Source organism: Erpetoichthys calabaricus, chromosome 10 (genome assembly GCF_900747795.2).
Source record: "Erpetoichthys calabaricus chromosome 10, fErpCal1.3, whole genome shotgun sequence".
Lineage (NCBI taxonomy): Eukaryota > Metazoa > Chordata > Cladistia > Polypteriformes > Polypteridae > Erpetoichthys > Erpetoichthys calabaricus.
In genome coordinates, this window is record NC_041403.2 from 47,171,707 (window position 1) to 47,192,497 (window position 20,791).

At 35.6% G+C, this 20,791-nt stretch overlaps 1 protein-coding gene across 1 annotated transcript in view; it reads left to right on the forward strand.

Moving 5' to 3' along the window:
* The first annotated feature begins 5,801 nt into the window (after window positions 1–5,801).
* LOC114658972 (phospholipid phosphatase-related protein type 4-like) overlaps window positions 5,802–20,791 on the forward strand; it is a 113,196-nt gene continuing 98,206 nt past the window's right edge. The window contains exon 1 of the mRNA XM_028811126.2: window positions 5,802–6,274. Coding sequence (XP_028666959.1) covers window positions 6,197–6,274 — 78 coding nt within the window. The 5' untranslated portion in view covers window positions 5,802–6,196. The remainder of the gene's footprint in view (window positions 6,275–20,791) is intronic.

A 20,791-nucleotide genomic window follows, 5' to 3' on the forward strand; every position in this document is an offset into this window, starting at 1 on the left:
TGGTCTCACTTGTGTGACAAAAAGACACAAAGGGCATAATTTCCACTTAAATCTGTAAAAGATTTATATATTTTAAACTAGGTGGGTTAATTTGCTCCAAATTAACTTAATTTCTCTGTGGGCAAGACCCACATAACATACTAATATTTATGCACCTGTGGGATTCTGTATAATTGCACTTTTAATAGCAAGTAATGTAAAAATAACAGCACTGAACTAGTTTAAGAAATGAAGGTTATATTAAACATATCTTTACTCATAAGGAATAATATTTCAGTCTGCAGACAAAATTATACTAAAAGAAATACATTTACTTTTAATCAATAAAGGAGTAAAAGGACAACATGTGGAATATCTATCTATCTATCTATCTATCTATCTATCTATCTATCTATCTATCTATCTATCTATCTATCTATCTATCTATCTGTCTGCTTATTTGTTTGTATTTTAGCTATTTTAAACTCATAATAAATATTTCTTCTTGTAATCAAGAGAAACAGAAGGTAATTTTAAATGTTATTATAATCATGCTTTAGTTATGGTGATAACTGGTATAATTTTGGGTTATAATTTTTTTCTTGGAGGGATACAATTTTAGCTGCTTTCATCTATTTTCAAAATCATAAAGAATATAAGAAATTCTCCTTTTAATACATTTATGATATATAACGTACAGTATAAATCTCTTGTTATCTGACTTTTATTGGTAATGTAACTGTCATCACATTAATTTGAAATTTTATGAACAACAGACAAAAACAAATAAGAAACAAAAAAGTTACAGTAGTTATTTCTGTATGTAGAATGGTAATCAAAACATTAAACTGTAAGTGACTTATCTAAAGGGTCTAGGCACTACATTCACTGTAAGACCAATATAATTACTATATCTTGATACTTGTTACAAGTTCAATGCAATTTTTCTTGGTGCCTTTAGCTTTCATTTTCATAAGGTAAAATAACAATCCATGCTCAAATGTCTTAGCTAAAAACTAGGTTCACAATTCCTTTTAACTACAGACAGCTATGTGTTTCCAACTGCTTGGGATCTGTTTGTGAACTAATGGGTGGAATTGGACGTATAAACTGTTTCAGGCTGGGTACAAACACATCCTTGTGAAAAACTGTTCAATGCACAGCTGGTGTGAAATCCCCATGAGGACAGAGTGGTCAGACATGGATTCAGGATTTGGGGAACCTTGGTAAAACCATTTAAACATCTCAAATTAAAAAAGGTAAAATGAAAACATCGGCCTCTGCCATTAACAATAAGAAAAATAATTTAACCAGAGAGGAACCCGTCTTCTCTCCTTCTTTTATGCTCTTTCAGGAATCAAAGAAAAGACACTGACTGCATTCGAGACAGGGATATATATATATATATATATATATATATATATATATATATATATATATATATATATATATATATATATATCCATCCATCCATCCATTATCCAACCCGCTGAATCCGAATACAGGGTCACGGGGGTCTGCTGGAGCCAATCCCAGCCAACACAGGGCACAAGGCAGGAACCAATCCCAGGCAGGGTGCCAACCCACCGCAGGACACACACAAACACACCCACACACCAAGCACACACTAGGGCCAATTTAGAATCGCCAATCCACCTAACCAGCATGTCTTTGGACTGTGGGAGGAAACCGGAGTGCCCGGAGGAAACCCACGCAGACATGGGGAGAACATGCAAACTCCATGCAGGGAGGATCCAGGAAGCGAACCCAGGTCCCCAGATCTCCCAACTGCGAGGCAGCAGCGCTACCCACTGCGCCACCGTGTCGCCCATATCTATATATATTTATATATATATATATATATATATATATATATATATATATATATATATATATATATATATATATATATATATATATATATATATATATATATATATATATATATATATATATATATATATATATATATATATATATATATATATATATATATATATATATATATATATATATATACAGTATATATGGACCTGGAAAAGGCATGGCTCTTGAGGTTTGTGGGGGGTGTGGTCAGATGTCATCTGAGTGCTGTCCTTTGCAGCTGTGGAAGGAAAGACAAGGTTGTGAGTGACAGAGCTCCCTCTCATCCCCGAGGGCTACTTCTTACCTTCTCAGAGCCTTGAAAGAGGCCCCTATGTAAATGTGCGTGTCACTGGTTATTTTAAAATATAGCCATATTGTAGGTTAACTGGAAAAAAAACACTAACAATTTCTAATATATTGTAACTTAAAAGAAACTGTAGATTGTGTGTGGTGAAAGACAGATATTCTACTGCTTGTACTGTAAAAGGACAAAATACAAATTGTTCAAAATGAGTAAAGTACTGAATGCAGATTTGCAGTAAGTAAATTAGGGGAATGTTTCTGGAAAGTGTTTCAGTTACAGCATTTTTCAACAGTATTAGATGAAACTTTCATCTTTATAGTTAAATATTCTTCAATGTGCTTCATTATCCTAGAAAACATCTTTATCTCATCATTGGCAGTAATAAGAATAAAAGTTTCCTAAATGTTTCACAATCTTAAGTGAAGTGTAATGCAAAGACCCAAGGGACTTTTTAAATGAGGCTTCAAACAGCATGGATCAATATCTGTGAGAAAGACTAGATATGAGTCAGTACGAGTTCAGGTGTTTGGCTGCTGTCTTTATCAAATGGTAGAATATACACTGAGTATAACATGATAACCTTTCAAAAAAATGAATATATATATTAAACTGAAAGAATATACTGCATTTTAAAAAATAGCATTTAATGTGACACAGTCTGCAAGGTATTTAGCAGAAATGCATGCAGTGTTATTACAAACTCCTCAAATTGAATTATATAATAATAGAGTGGCTGAGACATGGAGACTGACCTTGAAAATCTGAGGGTTCATAACAAACACCTTACTCTCTTTTTTAACTTGTCAAAATATTTATCATCAGTGCACTGAAACTGAAATGTCCAAGATTTGCCATATTCTTTAACATGTGCTGTAAATTAAAAAAAAAATTATAATGTTGTTTCTTAATTGTATGACTATGAATGCACTAAAGTGATTATGCCAGATCTTGTATTTTGAATCTTAACCCAATTGCCGCGATTTCAGTGGTTTTGGTTGTTCCTTTGATACCATGAATTTTTAAGTAATGTATATCACGCAGTAGTAGAAATTTCAGAGGCAACAGAATAATAGCAGAAATAAGGACTGGAACATAGAATTAAATGTCATTGAGAATCACAAAGTCACATTTAAGTAATTAGCAGTTAACAGCTTAAACAGGCAAAGATATGTGACCAAGTGAACACATGAGATCTGTTGTAGCACCAATGAAGCACATTATTAAATAACCTTGGTGCTGAGCATTCCCATCCATGCAGGACACTAAAGGAGTTGAGTTGCTGTCACCAATTTTATAAAGTTTTTCCAGTTACATACACTACCTTTTGCCAATTTCTAAGTAACTGCCTTTCACCTTTGTATTAACTATAAAAGCTAACACCAGGATCCAAGCAGTTTTCAGCTACTGATGCACTTTTTTAACAGTGAGAATACAGAGGAAAATAGTGGAAATGACCGCATTGTTATTTGAGCAGAACTCCACAGTGACTAATTCTAATAAAGTGACTCAGGGAATTTCTGACAGAGGAGTATGGTACGTACAGTTAAATACATTCAAACAAAGGTTCATCCTTAAACCGCATAAAGTTTGGCTATAAAAACTCACATTCTTCCACTGCTGCTCTTCTTTTGTAAAACATGGTTCATGAAGAATCTGAACCCAAATTCCTTAAATGCATGTCATGCACATCGCCTGTGGAAGATTGCAATGTACTGTACTATAAACTGTGCATATTAAAACTGGCGAAGCCAAACAACTCATCGGTTGTCTTCTGGTGTTCCACCCACTAACATCTACTTTGCTTGTTTGGTCATTATCAACATGCCTCAGCTAAAACTCATCAATTGATAATGTCTTTTTGCAAGTCCAAGAAAACATGCTTACTTAAAAACATGCTTAAATCAATTGGTGGACATAGCTACAGCTTGTACAGTGTACAAACTAGTTGCTTACTAAGTTTTAAGTTATACCACAAATTTAGGTAATAGCATTAAGAAATCATATAAATCATAGCCAACATAAAAATCAAATTACTTAATATGCACATATACTGATATAATATGAAAATAAGGAACTGAACTTGAAAACAAAGGTTACAGGTTGAAGTTGCTTTGTTGACTGTCTACATTATAGCAACAATGTAACATCAACAGGCATTACATTTTTTTTGTTCCTGTTTATTTTTTTTCATAATTACTAATATTTCTAATTAAAATCTTTGTAAATGTGAGGAGGAAAAGCCCATGACTGAAAAAGGAACTGCAGATATCAGCATTTTAAATTCTAACTAGTTAAAATTAACTACAGATGTTTCTAATTCGTGTTTTGACTACTGAAAATGAAATACAGAAAGAAATCAATACATTTTCTAAAGAAATCAATACATTAAGTATTAAATTAATACAGTGATCACTATAGTGTATAAATATGAGCAAATTGCTTTACATGTTTGACCTGTCATTGTGGATACATCCCAGTTGTTTTGAACATATAAAGTGGTTTGAGGTAGTACAAAACCCTAATTTCCTGAATCTACAGTATTTATTTTATTACTGGGCCCTTGACACTTGGGTGCATATAGCAGTAGAATCAGGCACAATTTTGAATAGGTAACTATTTTACTGAAATCTATTCTTATTTATAAAATGTAGTCTAGAATCACCAAGATCTCTAACTTGCACGTGTTTGGGATGTGAGAAGAAACCTAAGAGTCTAGAAAAACCTATGGGAAACCATGAAAACTCCATATAGTGATAAAATGGGGTGAAACTAGAAAATTGGGAGGCTGCTTGTTAACTTCTGTGGTATCATGCTGCTCATTACATTTACTGGTCACATATAGTTAAGTTGGGCGGCACGGTGGTGCAGTGGGTAGCGCTGCTGCCTCGCAGTTGGGAGACCTGGGGACCTGGGTTCACTTCCCGGGTCCTCCCTGCGTGGAATTTGCATGTTCTCCCCGTGTCTGCGTGGGTTCCCTCCGGGCGCTCCGGTTTCCTCCCACAGTCCAAAGACATGCAGGTTAGGTGGATTGGCGATTCTAAATTGGCCCTAGTGTGTGCTTGGTGTGTGGGTGTGTTTGTGTGTGTCCTGCGGTGGGTTCCTGCCTTGTGCCCTGTGTTGGCTGGGATTGGCTCCAGCAGACCCCCGTGACCCTGTGTTCGGATTCAGCGGGTTGGATTATGGATGGATGGATATAGTTAAGTTTGTTGTAGACAGCTGGTTTCAGGCCACTATTCTGCAGGGAAAAATCAAAGATATATCCATATTAACTTAAGTGTTGCTAGTTAACCACACGCGCATCTCTCGGATTTGGGGGTAAAAGAGGGAATTTACAAGATGCGCAAACTGTACACAGATAGTAACAAGGCTGGGGTTTTAATCCAGCTTTCTGGTTTAACATGCTGTGTAACAGGAGTGCCTAATGAATCCAGACTCTTTGATGATAATGGTTACCAAGGCGTTTTGCGACAGATGTACAGTATTCTTATAGCAAATTCACTGCACGGTGCACTGAAAAACATACAGAATCGACGCCTTTATTAAGGGTGGTACCACATGCCCAGCGGCTGTTCTTAGTGGCGACAGTGTGGACCGGGAGCGCGAGTTTAAATCTCTTACGTGTCGATGCCTCTCTGACGTCACCCTCACTATTATACCTTTTACTCGTCTGCCAGTGCCCACATGGTTTAATAGGCTGAGCTCCACTGCGCCGGGAAGAAGCAGTCTTTTAACAGATTAATATTGTCACCCGTGAGCATGCGACGTGTCAGCCATTACGGCGTTTTATATCAGCATTAACATCACTCAGCATAGCCGATTGTAGCTTGCTCCAGGGAAGACCCGCGCGTCGTGTGCGCTCCTAGGCGCGCGCGAGATGCTCTGAAGCTGCTCGTTCACTATCTGTGACATTTGGCCACGCAGCTGCAGCCGTCAGGCGTTCGCTCTGCGGACGCCGCCAGTACCACTTGGATATAGTTGCTTCTTACCTACAAGTGTTAATATCCGTATTTTTGTATTATTGTACCGCGATCGTTACCTCCGTTCATAATGTCTGGGAAGGATCGACAAAAAGGGAAACTGACCAAAGACAGCGTTACCTTGCTGCCTTGCTTCTACTTCGTAGAGGTAGGTGCGTTTGCATTCCTAAAGGCACTCTGCAGGCTTATCTGCTGCCCAAACACATCCGTCTGGAAACCTCCTCTTGGTCCTTACGCCTTTGACTATTTTGCAATGGCAAGGCATTATAATGTATTTGTGCCAGAATAATTATTACATAGGGATTATATATGTGTGTGGGTGTTATGAAGGTGGAGGAGGGGACTGGGTTATATACAGGGTTTGGTAGTGTTGACTACTATTTGACAAATGGAAATATTTTATGTCCAGAATGTGATTTTGTATGCATGTGCTAGCCGCCGGTAAAATCAACGTTTAAACAACGAAAAACTTAAACGCATTTTCACAGGATCTCCACGGAAAGCTTTGGAATAGAATACACCTACTGATAATTGTGTTTTCTTGAAAGGCAAGAGCCGTGTTTACAAGTAATGTGTGTTGTCAGCGTATTTTTCTCAACGTCTTCAATCAAACAACCAAAGAAGCCAGTAGACCGTTTGAATGGGATTATTTGTCCATATAATGGGCAGTTTATGTTAGTGGCGTTGAACAGCATCTGATGAGAGAGATGGCTTAGAAATGTGTACATTTATTATTGATTGACACGTTTTACTCAGGCTCTTCCCTTGTGAAAACCTTACCTTAACGATGACAATTCAGCACATAGAAAGCGCAAAATCACGATAATTAAATGCACATTAAAACACATCAGGATATCGCTGCCTTAGCGAATGCCTTGGGAGTATCCGTTTTTAGATCAAATTAATAATACACATCTACTGGAAAATTAGTAATATTGTTTATCAGATCTTACAGTTTAATAGTAATAAGTAAATTTTAGCCATCATATGCCCACAGAGCAGAAATCCCAGTCTTTAGGATATAACATATAATACAGTTAAAAAGAACAGCTACTAATGTCTGCATAAGTGTTATCTATCTATCTATCTATCTATCTATCTATCTATCTATCTATCTATCTATCTATCTATCTATCTATCTATCTATCTATCTATCTGCCAGTAAAACTTAGCGATATGAATACAGTATGTATCTATTATTATTATTTCTTTCTTTATATTCATTATTGTAATTCTATTATTTATACTTTTGCAGCAAAAGTCATTGTGTTTCAGTAAAGCATTTTAGAAACGGATCTATCTATCTATCTATCTATCTATCTATCTATCTATCTATCTATCTATCTATCTATCTATCTATCTATCTATCTATCTATCTATCACTGGTATGCCTTTTTCATTCATTTCATCTCATTTCATACTGCATTGTCTCCCTCTTCTTTCAACAAACAAAATGTGCATTGCATATTCATGGTTCTTTATTCTCAGGTAAAGTTGTGGAGTAAAGTGTCCAGCAACATTAATTCCATTGTTCTTTGTTGTTTAAAGTGTAGTTCACTTAAAATAAATGGGCATGCTATATTTATAAATTATATATAATATAGGCTATGGCTTTAATCAGATTTTTTTCTATTTCAGTTAAAAATATGTAATGTAGTGACACCGTTTGAACCATCAAGTCCTTAGATGCAATATTCTAAGGTGGTATGCATGAACTGCTAAGGAAGTAAATAGTAAAACTGTATATACAGTATGTCTCTTAGTAAGCAATATCAGCATTTATGACTTTGTTGTATAGTTCACACTTATACTTTATGTCAAATATTACTAACTGGAATCATTGTTATTGTGACAGTGCTTTCATAATTGCATGAAAATATTTCCACAAAGTAAAAGTCAAGCACACTTAGAAAAATGGGAAAACTTAGGAAAATGGCAAATTTGATAGAAAGGTGTATATTTTTACTTTACTGTCCAACCCTGTCTACTTCTTGATGTAGAAACTGTATAGAGCTGATGCTGAAATTTCAAATGCCTTTGTGTATTTTTGCAGTTATAACAGAGGGTCACACATCAAGGGCAACTTTCATCAATCCATTAAAAAAAGTTATAGTTATCACATCAGGGTTATGAGTTGCATCTCTGCTTCATAATGCTTACATACAGTACTTATAAAAATGTTATGTTTGCATGCATTCCTAGTGGAGTTTTCAATTTTGTCTTACATCTGTATGGGTGTATTTAAGATGAATCAAAAATAATGTACAATGATTTCCTAAAAACCTGGTGTACCCACTTGTGTTGGTTCCTACCCTGTCCTACCAGTTTAAACACTGGCTTGTTATCGCCCTGAAATAGATAAGCAGGTTTTAAAATGGATGGATGGATAGTTTTCTTAAACATCTTTAGGCTTAGTGAAAAACTTCTACAAATTTCAGACCAGTGCAATAGGTGAAAAAAGACAGCACCACAATTAGACAGAGGACACCCTTGTAAAGTAAATGCATTAAAAGTTGTGTATAAACAAGGGAAACTCTGGGGATTAATCATGCACTGTATTGTGTTGTAAATATCAGTCTCTTTGTTTCCTTGTAACAATTTATTCCCTGTCTAATTTCTGAATGGTAAAAGTTTAATGTTTTAGCTTCCAAATCTCTAACAGCTTTAACTAAAGTAAATTAATCCTTATGACACAAAACATTCTTATTTATATAGTGTAATACAGTAATACATGTATGCCCAATCTAATATGAAAACAGAACATTCATACCTGTAGTTTTTTTATGTAGCTATTGTAGTTTGTTTGAAAGTAACATGTTAGACAGTAACTTCTACACACTGTAAATGAAAGGTGTAAATGCATATGGTGAGCTCAGACCAACACCGTGCATCAGCTATTATGTAAATTGTTCAGGGTACTTTATTACTGAGTTGGCACAGTTGACCTATATTCCATCCAAATGCAAAATTGTGGGCATCATGAGATTAAGCTGCTCTGCTGTGAGTAAAGCAACATTCTCAGAGAAAAATTAGATTATTTCCTAACATTTAAGCGTATTATAACAGCCATTTTATTAAATTGGCCATGCATCATTAGAACACATGTATTGTAATCACCTTTGTTTTATGAAATAGTTTTAACATTCTGAAATAAGCAGGATCAGAAAAATAAATAAACAAATGAAATAATATGCCCATTATTTTTTTCTTCTTTGAAAGATGTAAATTTTAATTATTTGTCCATTTAGTTAATTTTCTTACTTAAACCTCTGCTTGCAACAATAATGTGTGTGATATTTTTAGGTGTTGCAGCTTGTTTACTTATTATTTTTTGTCATTGTCTTAAGCATGCATACTGCATAACATTAATTAAAGGATGCTTCCCTTAAAATCTTTTTCAACAAGTCATTAATTTGTACCATAGGTGTTTTATTCCCTTATTATTTTATTTGTTGTAATTTTTTCTGATATTTGAGTAGGAATATTCAAAATAAAGGTAAACATTATATTTGTTTAAACAGCAAAATCATTATTATGATTAATGCTTTTTGCAGAATGAGCTATTACAAAATGCTTTCCAGAAACTGTCATTCTTCTGTCTCCTTGTTCTAGTGAGGGTTGAAGCGAACAAACTGAGCTGGACATGCCAGGCAACCCTATCCTTAGCAAAAAATTTCAAGGACTTCTGGGGAGTCATCATAGTCTAGCTGAAAGATAAAAGTCTTTCTTCTTAGCTTCTAGGAGACATCCTTAGTACATGGCCAGACCATTTCAGTAGGGTTACTAGGTCCCAGACCTGTGGTCACAATCAATAGCAAGCAGCTGGTAACCATGTTAACACAAGTAGCTCAGTTGGGTTCAGCCTGAAGAGGTAATGTGGAGTTGCCTTGTGGGCTTTCCACCTGCTTGGTGAGGAGAATATATCAGCTTCCAAAGATTTATACTTTATAAAGCTATTGACATCATAATACAAGACATAATTGATAACAAATGACTTAGATTAGATTGAATAATGAAAAGGAAGGCATGGACGGTTCGTCTTTCCAGCCAGGATGGTTGTTGCAGAGTTACTCAGCCATGAACCAGTGGAGTGGATGAACAATGGAAAACTACCCTTCCGGGCCATGTCTCCCCCAATACACTGGGTAGTAGCATCACTCTTATCAGGCTATCATTTGGACAGCCACAGGGCTGCATGGGAGTTGTACTCTCAATGGGCAGCCCTGCTGGAGTCCTTGAGGCCCATTGAAGGGACCTGTGAGGGGAGGTTGCCTTGTTCTATGGAAGTAGTGCAATATCGTTGCATCAGGAATACTGATAGTAGGCTTGCCTGAGAAGGAGTAGTGAAGGGAGAGGAAGAGGAGGAAGAAGAAAAAAAGAAGATAATTAAATTGTAGTGTATTGTTTTATTTGGCTGTGGAAAGAAGAAGCCCGGTATTTGTATTGAATAAAACAAGTCTGATTTGAATCCGTAACTTTTGTCCAGAAGTTGTCCACCGTAGATAGTGCTGTTATTGAATAACTTTCCAACATTCAAACTTTTTTTTTTATATTCATGTATATTTTTAATATTATATGTTGCTCTTTTTTTACTTTGCAAACACCTTACAAGGATCCTTATTCAGGGCCGCCCACAGAGATGTTCTATTGGATTTACAGTAGGTCAGGCGAGCATGGAGGCCAGTCAATGGTATCAATTCGTTCATCCTCCAGGAACTGCCTGCATACTTTTGCCACATGAGGCCAGGTATTGTCGTGCACCAGGAGGAACCCAGGACCCACTGCACCAGCATAGGGTATGACAATGGGTCCAAGGATTTCATCCCGATACCTAATGGCAGTTAAGGTGCCATTGTCTTGCCTGTAGAGGTCTTTGTATCCCTCAAGTGGATATACCTCCCCAGACCATCACTGACCCACCACCAAACCGGTCATGTTGAGCGATGTTACAGGCAGCATAACATTCTTCACGGCTTCTCCAGACCCTTTCACGTCTGTCACATGTGCTCAGGGTGAACCTGCTCTCATCTGTGAAAAGCACAGGGCACCAGTGGTGGACCTGCCAATTCTGGTATTCTATGGCAAATGCCAATCGAGCTCCATGGCGCCAGGTAGTGAGCACAGGGCCCACTAGAGGACATCAGGCTGTTTCTGATTGTTTGGTCAGAGACATTTACACCAGTGGCCATGCTGTAGGTCATTTTGTAAGGCTCTGGCAGTGTTCATCCTGTTCCTCCTTGCCCAAAGGAGCAGATACCGTTCCTGCTGATGGGTTAAGGACCTTCTACGGCCCTGTCCAGTTCTACTAGAGTAACTGCTTGTCTCCTGGAATCTCCTCTGTGCCTTTGAGACTGCGTTGGGAGACACAGCAAACTTTCTGGCAATGGCACGTATTGATGTGCCATCCTGGAGAAGTTGGACTACATGTGCAACCTCTGTGGGGTCCAGGTATTGCCTCATGCTACAAGTAGTGACACTGACCATAGCCAAATGCAAAACTAGTGGAAAAATAGTCAGAAAAAATGAGGAGGGAAAAACGTCAGTGGCCTCCACCTGTTAAACCATTCCTTTTTTGGGGGTTATCTCATTGTTGCCCCTCTAGTGCACCAAAGCAGCTGAAACTGAATAACAACCCCTTCTGCTACTTAACTGACCAGATCAATATCCCAGAAGTTTCATTGACTTGATGCTATAGTCTGATTAAAAAGTGTTCCTTTAATTTTTTGAGCAGTATATTTTTGTTAAAATATTGTAAAATTAAGTTTTTTCTGGAAATCATCTCTCAAATGTAAGAGGAATGTGCTAAATCAAGCTTTTGAATTGAAGACCAACCTTATCCTTCATTCATTGGTCCAGTATCCTGTTCAATAATAGCTCATTCAATTGTTCTCATCTAGAGATAAAAAGGTAAAGAACAGCCAGTAAAACCATTATCAGGCAGAAAATATGCCTCATATTTGTACATACCTTAGATGCTTCACCAAACAAATGATCAGTTCTCTGCTGCAGTTCACAGAACAGCTGTTGAAAAATGCAGAATTATTAAAATTATTTCTTAATGACCAACAAATGAGAGATGTGGGTATTCAATTCAAAAGGTCAGTTCTGTTTTATCAAACTCCTGTTGTGTATAATTGAATTTTCCTGGGGTGGTATATTTAAAGAAATATTTCAGCCAAAATTTTTTTCTGCTGCTTACCTGATGTTTTTTTTAGTAATGGAATGAAATATTTTTAACATTATATTTTAATGGAGAACAATGTTAACAAAGTTTCTGACACAACAGACTTCAATGGGGGCCAGTGGTGAACAAATGGCACACAATATCCAAATGTCCATGAAAAACAATTCTCATGTCACATAATCCATATGCAAGATATCCACATGTTTGAGGCATTGTGAGCATACAAAAGTTTTTGCTAAAGTATTCTTAAATAAACCAGAAAATCTGGTGATGAATGGCTAGGGAGTGTGCTCAGACAGGATCAAGCTTTTGAATTGATGACGAGTTAGGGGGAAATTGAGTCTTCAGTTCAAAAGCTCAATCCTGTTTGAACATTCAAAGTACAATTTTAAAGGAACCTAAAGTGCCATTTTGCTATTATTTGTGTAATCATGGTTAATTTTTACAGTAACATTGGTAAAAAAATATATTAGAGAACACCAAAAATGGGAAAAAATAAAACAAAATTTACAAGAAAATAAAGTGGATTTTATAGACCTTTACTTTTAAAGAAAACCAACATTTTTTTATTAGTGTGTGATACAGAAGCCTATCAATTAATATTACATTGAATTTTAATTCCGTGTTTGGAATTACATCGTGACAACGCAATGTATAACTGCCCGTGAGAGAATATCGTTTCTTTCTGTCTACAAGAAATGTGTCTGACAATAGCATTCACACAAATGAGAAATGATTGAACCGTGTGTGTGGTTATGTGGGCATGACTTTTCCAAATCTCTTTGCATAAGCTCTTGTCTTGCGGGGCTTAAAATTTTCTCTCGTGGGATTTTAACTTTCACCAAACAACAAATCTTTTAATTGTCACAGATACGCGTCTTCATTGGGAAGAAACACTACTTTTTTTTCCCTGATGGCACTACGAATTAGATGATCTACAAGTCTTAAAGTTTGAATCCGAACAATATAACAATATATTTGATCTCTTTTCACTGTTCCATTATTTCACCGAGTAATAATTTCTGTTTGTTTGTGCTAATGCAATTTTTACTATCCTTTTTTTGAGACTTTCAAGTTTTTGTACTTCCATTATCTCTAATCAGCTCTGCATGTGTACTGCACCAATATTCTTGACTTCTTTACGACGTTCTACTTTGTCATCTACTCTTTGTCTTTTATTTCCACCCCTGGGCATGGTTAAATCTCTTGGCATCTCGCGGGACGTGAAAATGTCTCTCTGAGAAAATCATGTCTCGTCTCTTTCCAAGATTTTTTTTTATAATAGAGTGATGCTTGCAAATTAATGTATTACACATATGTCTTTCTAATGTTGTAAGTTATGTTACATGCATACATCTACCCTTCTATCCATTTTTGTAACCTTGAAAGTGTTTTTTGCAAGGAATTCATATAGATAGATAGATAGATAGATAGATAGATAGATAGATAGATAGATAGATAGATAGATAGATAGATAGATAGATAGATAGATAGATAGATAGATAGATAGATAGATAGATAGATATGATTATATTACGTCCAATAAAAAACAACAATGTTATACATCATTCTGTCAATAAGCAATATTTGATTCAAAGGGGGGTGTTAAATGTGTAGTGATACCTACAACTAGAGGGCATAGCACATGAAACATGATTATGTAATTAGTAATTTTTTTAAACATAATGTTATCCACATATTCACTATCTAATCAGTTTAATACACTAATTTTGAATAGTTTTAATAATCCAGTGGACTGTATGCTCATTTCATGTGTTCATTGGTTCAAAACTGCTTTAGTTTGTAATTCTGAGAGAAACCAACAAATACATCTATAAGGCAGTTTGTACATTTGTTTTGCTAAATGGCTCATTTGGTAAAGGTCTCAGACCGTCTTTGAAGTAGCCCTCTTATTTTCTGTTCCCTGGTTATGACACTGGACCTCACTGTGTGGATATTTACTTCCTGTGTCCTTCCTTGAAGTGCATTAATCATATTTCTTCCTGTGGTGTACCAGAAGGAAGAAAACACCAAAAGTTCCTTGGCCATTTTCCCTTGATTTTCCCTGAGTATTCATCCTGCACATCAGAAGGAGGGGAGAGAACTGTGACATAGTGTATCTATTTGTTTATACAGTTTTCTTGTGCTTCTTTGGTTGAACTGCCCTTCATTATTACTAGTCTAGCCCATACATGAAACACATCCTTTTTTGTATTTATATTTAATTACAAAGACACTTATCCCATTCATAGGTGAAAACTGTCTATTACCTAATATTTTATACTTCATAATTAACATTACACTAAGGATGAGCCATCAAACTAATTGTACAGTAACATTATTTGCATGTAGTTAGTTTTCTGACAAAGTTACTCCCCTGATGTTAACTTTTTTTGTAATAACATTTATTTGAATCATGCTAATTTTATTTTTTATTTTTTTGATCTTTTATTTAATTTATTAAAACATATAACATTCCATACAATCAAGTCAAAACTTAACAAAACTAAATTCAAATCAATCCCCACCAATGAGAAAGAGAGGAAGTGCAACATCCAGAGTAAAAATACTGAGAGTAGTAAAGAGAGAAAGGAGTCTTTCTCCCAATATAAATGCTTATTCTAAAATATTATTGATTAGGTCCTGCCTGGTTTTAAAAACGTTTTGAACATATCCTGTAAGGGAGAATTTTATTTTTTCCAATTTCAAATAATATATAACATCAGTTACCCACTGACTTAAAAGAGGTGGGTTAGGATTCTTCCATTTGAGCAAGATAAGTCTATGTGCTAATAGTGAAGTAAAGGCAATTACAGTTTGTTTGTCCTTCTCCACTTTAAGTCCAAATGGGAGTACACCAAACACAGCTGTTAATGGGTTAGGAGTGATTGTGACACCTAGGTTGTCTGATAGGCATTTAAACATTTTTGTCCAAAAAGTTGTTAATGTGGTACATGCCCAAAACGTGTGGCCTAGTGAAGCTGGAGCTCGGTTGCAACATTCACAGGTTGGATCTTGCCATGGAAACATTTTGGACAATTTTAAGTTTGATAAAAGATTTTGAGATGAATAATTGAATGCTTTGTACATATAAAACTAGAGTGAATTCTCTGCATGGCTGCCTTCCACTCTGTTTCTGAAATGTTGAGTAAGAGATCCTTTTCCTACTGTACTCAGATCTTTAAAAGGAAGGGACTTTAAAATGTTTTTTATTTATTATAGAAATGCTGTATGAGTCCCCAAGACTGATCAAAATCTCTTCTGGAATAGAAATAGGTGGGAGGTGAAGAAAATTGGGCAGATTTCATTTAGCAAAGTTTCTAATTTGGAGATAGTGGAAAAATTGTGTTAATGGGAGACTAAATTTGAAGTGTAATTGTTCATAGGTTGCAAACGTATTGTTTATATACAAATCTCTAAATGATTTAAACCTATTCGTTTTCCAAACATTAAAAACTAAGTTCGAGAGGATGGAAAAAAGTTGGTTATCATGTAGAGGTGCCACAGATAAAATATTCTCTGACTTAAAGTGCTCCCTACATTGGTTCCATATTCTAAGTGAACGAAGGACAATTGGGTTGTTAGTATATTTAGGGCTGTAGGAACAGAATTTTGTGGGTCTCATATATATAGTACCATATCATCTGCATATAATGTTATTTTCTGTTCAAGTCCTTCTCTGAAAATATTCTTTATCTCTGATGAATTTCGAAAATGAACAGCCAATGGCTCAATGGCGATTACAAATAGCAGTGGTGACAAGGGGCATCATTGTCTAGTATAGCGTTCTAGTTTGAAGTAGTCTGACATAATGTTATCAATACAAGGTTCTGGACTGGTATACAGTAGTTTGATCTATGCACATATGTTCTGGCCAAACCCAAATTTATGCAAAGTGGGGAATAGGTAATCCCATTCAGCTATATCAAATTCTTTTTCTGCATCCAAAGATAATATGATCTCTGGAGTGTTAGACTTTATAGGTGAATATATTACATTAAATAGGTATTGAAGATTGGAAGCCAAATGTCTACCTTTAATAAATTCAGTTTGATCTTGTGATATTACTGAAGGACGCATTTCTCAATCCTTCTAGCTAGGGCTTTAGAGAGTATCTTGACATCATTATTCAGAAGTAAGATTGGTCTGTATGATGCACAGTAGTAGTAAGTACTTATTTTTGTTAGGAAAAATGGTAACAAATGCTTGGAGAAAAGTTTGAGGTATAATTTTTTTTTGTCTCTCGCTTCTCGCTCTTATTGCTAATAAGAGGCGAGCTAACTTAACTGAAATTTTTGTTTATACAATTCAGCAAGGTACCCATCAGGTCCTGGGGCCTCATTTATAAACAGTGCGTACGCACAAAAATGTTGCATACGCCTGTTTCCACGGTCAAATCGCGATGTATAAAACCTAAACTTGGCGTAAAGCCACGCACATTTTCACGCTGGCTCAAACCCTGACGTGCACAAGTTCTCCGCTCGGTTTTGCAAACTGGCGGCACCCAGTGTCAAAGCAGTGCTTTTGTTCCAGTGTGGTTACTCTTTCTTTTTTAGATCCACATCCCTGACGCAGCTTTATCATATATACTGAAATTAACCGCATATTGTTTATTAGTTTAAGGCATCTGATTGTAACTAACCTGTAACAATATAATGGTCCACGGAATGGCCAAACTTTTCCAAATACCATAGCTGCTTTAGGGTTGTTACTCTCAAGTATTTATCCCACTATATCTGAGTGTGGAATCACAGCTATACAGCAGCTGATCGGAAAGAGAATTATCGATATACAGCATCAAGCATACGCTGCCTCAGCCATGCTGCCTATATGAACTGCTCTCATACGGCAAATGCTTCAGAGCCTTTCCTGTAGGGACATCGCAGTTCAAAAACAGTTTCATCCCAAGAACTATAAATGCACTCAATCAGTCCATCAAGTGCTCCTTGTAGAACTGTTTGTACTTATTAGTACAATTACCTCACTGTAAACTTGTGATACAGTTACAATATTGCACAACTTAAGCCACTTTATAAAGCGTGTATTTACGTATGATGACAATATCATTTTTAAGATGAAATACAGCAAAATATGTTTATTACATTATACAGATAAAATGTTAACATTATTTAAATAATCTATATTGTTACTAATTAAACATGTGAGGACATGGTGTCGCAGCGCTAGCGACAAGCTGGTGCCCAGTCGGGGATTGTTCCTGCCTCACGCTGTATTCTTGCTGTGACTGGCGTGACACTGGATTGATAGATGGATAGAATAATTAAACATGTACTACGAAGATATTTCAATGTTCCTTAAAAGTTTTAAAGAATCGGTATTCTAAGCCTACAGATGGTTTGACATCGATTACAGAGCCGATCATTGGGCGATTGGTTACTTGGAGAAAGAAAAGGAAGGACTGGAACTGGAGGTTAGAACGTTTGAAAGAGACAGTACTGCTGCAATAAATTATTTCATCGACGGTCACGCAAGGTGCAGCAAGCATCTTGCAGGTGGCAGGAACAATCTCTGGACGAGGCGCCAGCTCGTCACTATCACTGCGCCACCGTGTTCCCATGTTTAATAACATGCTTTAATTCCTATCATCATGAAAATGATTAACAAGTATACATCTCAGTATTTAAATTATTCAGAGAGCTGTAATATCACGAATGTAATGAATTCTGTGTCCTGTCGGAGGAAGAGAAAGCCCGTTTAAGAATCACGTAGTGATTCACACACATAGAGCACATAGAAGAACAAATACAATACAAAGCATTTAACATGCTACTTTAGTTATGATGGTAATTTAGAAATTAGTAAGTTAAAGATTTTAAGATGAAGTTTATGATGTTCTACTTTAATGACAAAATAAATTACGTGATTAAAGTGGAAATTTCAAGATTAAAGTTGACATTTCCCGCTTTTTTCCTACTGTGTCCCTATTTTTTTTTCTTTTCTCTATACCCTAATAAGCTTTCAAATGACACTCAGATGGTGGGCAATGACTCGCTTTTCACAGTGACTTTGATATCTGACAACTTCTTTTTTTATTTCAGGCACTGTGCGACTTTGTGAACTTGAGCTTTCTAGTTTCTCCGATACTCTATGTCACTCGATGAACTTCCTTTTGTTGTTTATACCACTGTTTTAACCAACAGATAGTACGTTTTTCTTTGCCTCCACTTGGTATTCGCTGAAGTTCTTTTATTTTCCCCTGTGCTTTTGCCATTGCCTTTTCACAGAACGCTGAGCTTAAGGGCTATTTATATACATTTGCATATTCAAAGAGGCGTGCACGTGCTTTACTTTTCATGCTGACCGGGATTTATGTAGCGGAAGAACGTGGAAGATAGCGTACGCACAGATTTATGCATCTGGATTTTTTTGTGCGTATGAACATTTCCGCTTTTGTCCGTACACCATGTTTTAGTGTGAATTCAACGCACGGCGTTATGCATGAGGCCCCTGGTGCTTTCCCACTCTGAAGTGAATTTATAGGATCTAGTAATTCTGATGTCAGTGTCAGAAGTTTATCCAGTTCCTCTGCACTTAGAGTATCTAGTTGTGGTATCCGTAATGTATCAAAAAACGCATTTGATTGTGTCTTGTGTTCTTCAAACTGAGTAGAATATAAGGCCTTATAGTAATCTCTAAATGTGTGCATTATATTTCCATGGACACTGATTCTATCTTTGTCTGTGTTGGTGATTACTAATATTGCATTGCGTATCATGCCAATTTTAAAGATGCTATGTAAAATAATTATTGATTCAAAATATTTTTAATGATTGGCTACTTTAGCTAAACTGTTCATGTTCAGCTTACTTTTCAATACAGTACCATCAGGTGCTACCCTTCTGTTGAGTTAGCATAGGCACAGTGCCAGTTACTGTATAAAGAGAGAATGGAGAAAGCCATGTGACCTCCTGTTCCATATTCTATAAATTACAGTTCTTGAAGTCCCCCTATTATGATAAGGAGATGAAAGGTGATTATATTATTATTTTCAAATGACTGTGAAGCTCATTTATTGCTGTAGATATAGTGATATGGTAATACCAGGAGAATTCAGGAAAATTTAATTTGGCAAATAGAAACAGAAGTAGCTAAACCTTATAAAATTCTGTATTAGGTGAGCATATTTTAGAGGGGACTTTAAGCCCTACAAAGGATTGTTGATTATAGGTCATATATATTATTTATCATTTTGAATCTGATTTACTTTCACAAACTTCCATCTCAAACTTGCTGAATCAAACTGCCTTGAGTTTTGTTTTTTTAGTAGGTTATGTATATGTATATCATTTTAACGCAGCAGTCTCTCTTAAAATATATGAAATTATTGATATTTCAAAAACATTAAATGTAATTCTACCAAAGTTATAATTCACATTTTACTAAAATGCCCTCTTAATGGTGGAGGAGAAGACAATGGCGATTAATAATAGACTGAACTGGATTTTTCATTAGTTTAACAGTTTCAGGTTTTTATTAAAGAAACTATGTACAATTTGTGTTCAGCTTGTGTAGTTTTTATAGCAGATTTTTTGTTATGTATAAACATTTTAATAATATTGTACCTATCGTTAAAAAATATGTCTTGCTGTAAGTGTCAGGGCATTTGTACACTGACTTTATAATTAATTCACAAAATCTGAATTTGTGTTTGAAATAAATCATAACGTTTTTCAATACTCTTTTTTGATATAGTTATGAATTTAATAGGTTTTGTAGATGTATCTGTATGAGGCTTAATACAAAATTTTACGCTTTACCTGTCAATTTCCTATTATATTTACCTACAAATCATAAAGTGAGACAGGTTTGTATAAATCATTTTATATAAGAAAATGTTTTGATTTATCATTAGAAAAAAAGTTATTGAATGAAATATAGCAACTACCCTTGCTTTTGAAAAATAATTATACAGCCCACATTTTCCAGACTTATTTTATTTATTATAATCAGAAATATCTAAAATTAAAAGAAAATAATGAATACCTTGTGGTGAATGTAAAAAGCATTAGTTTTTTTCTACTGTGCCATTGAAAATAGTTATGGGAAATGTTAAAAAGAGTATATCTACATTTTTGATTCAGTTTACTCTCTTTTTAGTGTATTTGGCAGTTGAGGACATCTGTGTAATACATCCGTAGTGAATTCAAGCAGAAGCAGCACAGTAGGTGATAAAGCACTGGAGTTAATAAAAAGGTCAATCACAATGTTGACAAGAGCCATTTAAACATTGTGGAGTCAAAATCCAAATTGGTAAATTCAAAGGAATGACAATCAGATATGTACCGAGTACAACACATAACGGTTTTGATTGGAAAGATAGGTTAAATGATAGTTAGAGTATCAGCTGTGTGGTACATCTGATAGGTGGTAAGATTAGATTTGAATGTCTGGTGTTGACCATTATCAAAGGAACAGCATATTGGTGCTTTTACAGCACATTTGACTTTCATTACAGAACTA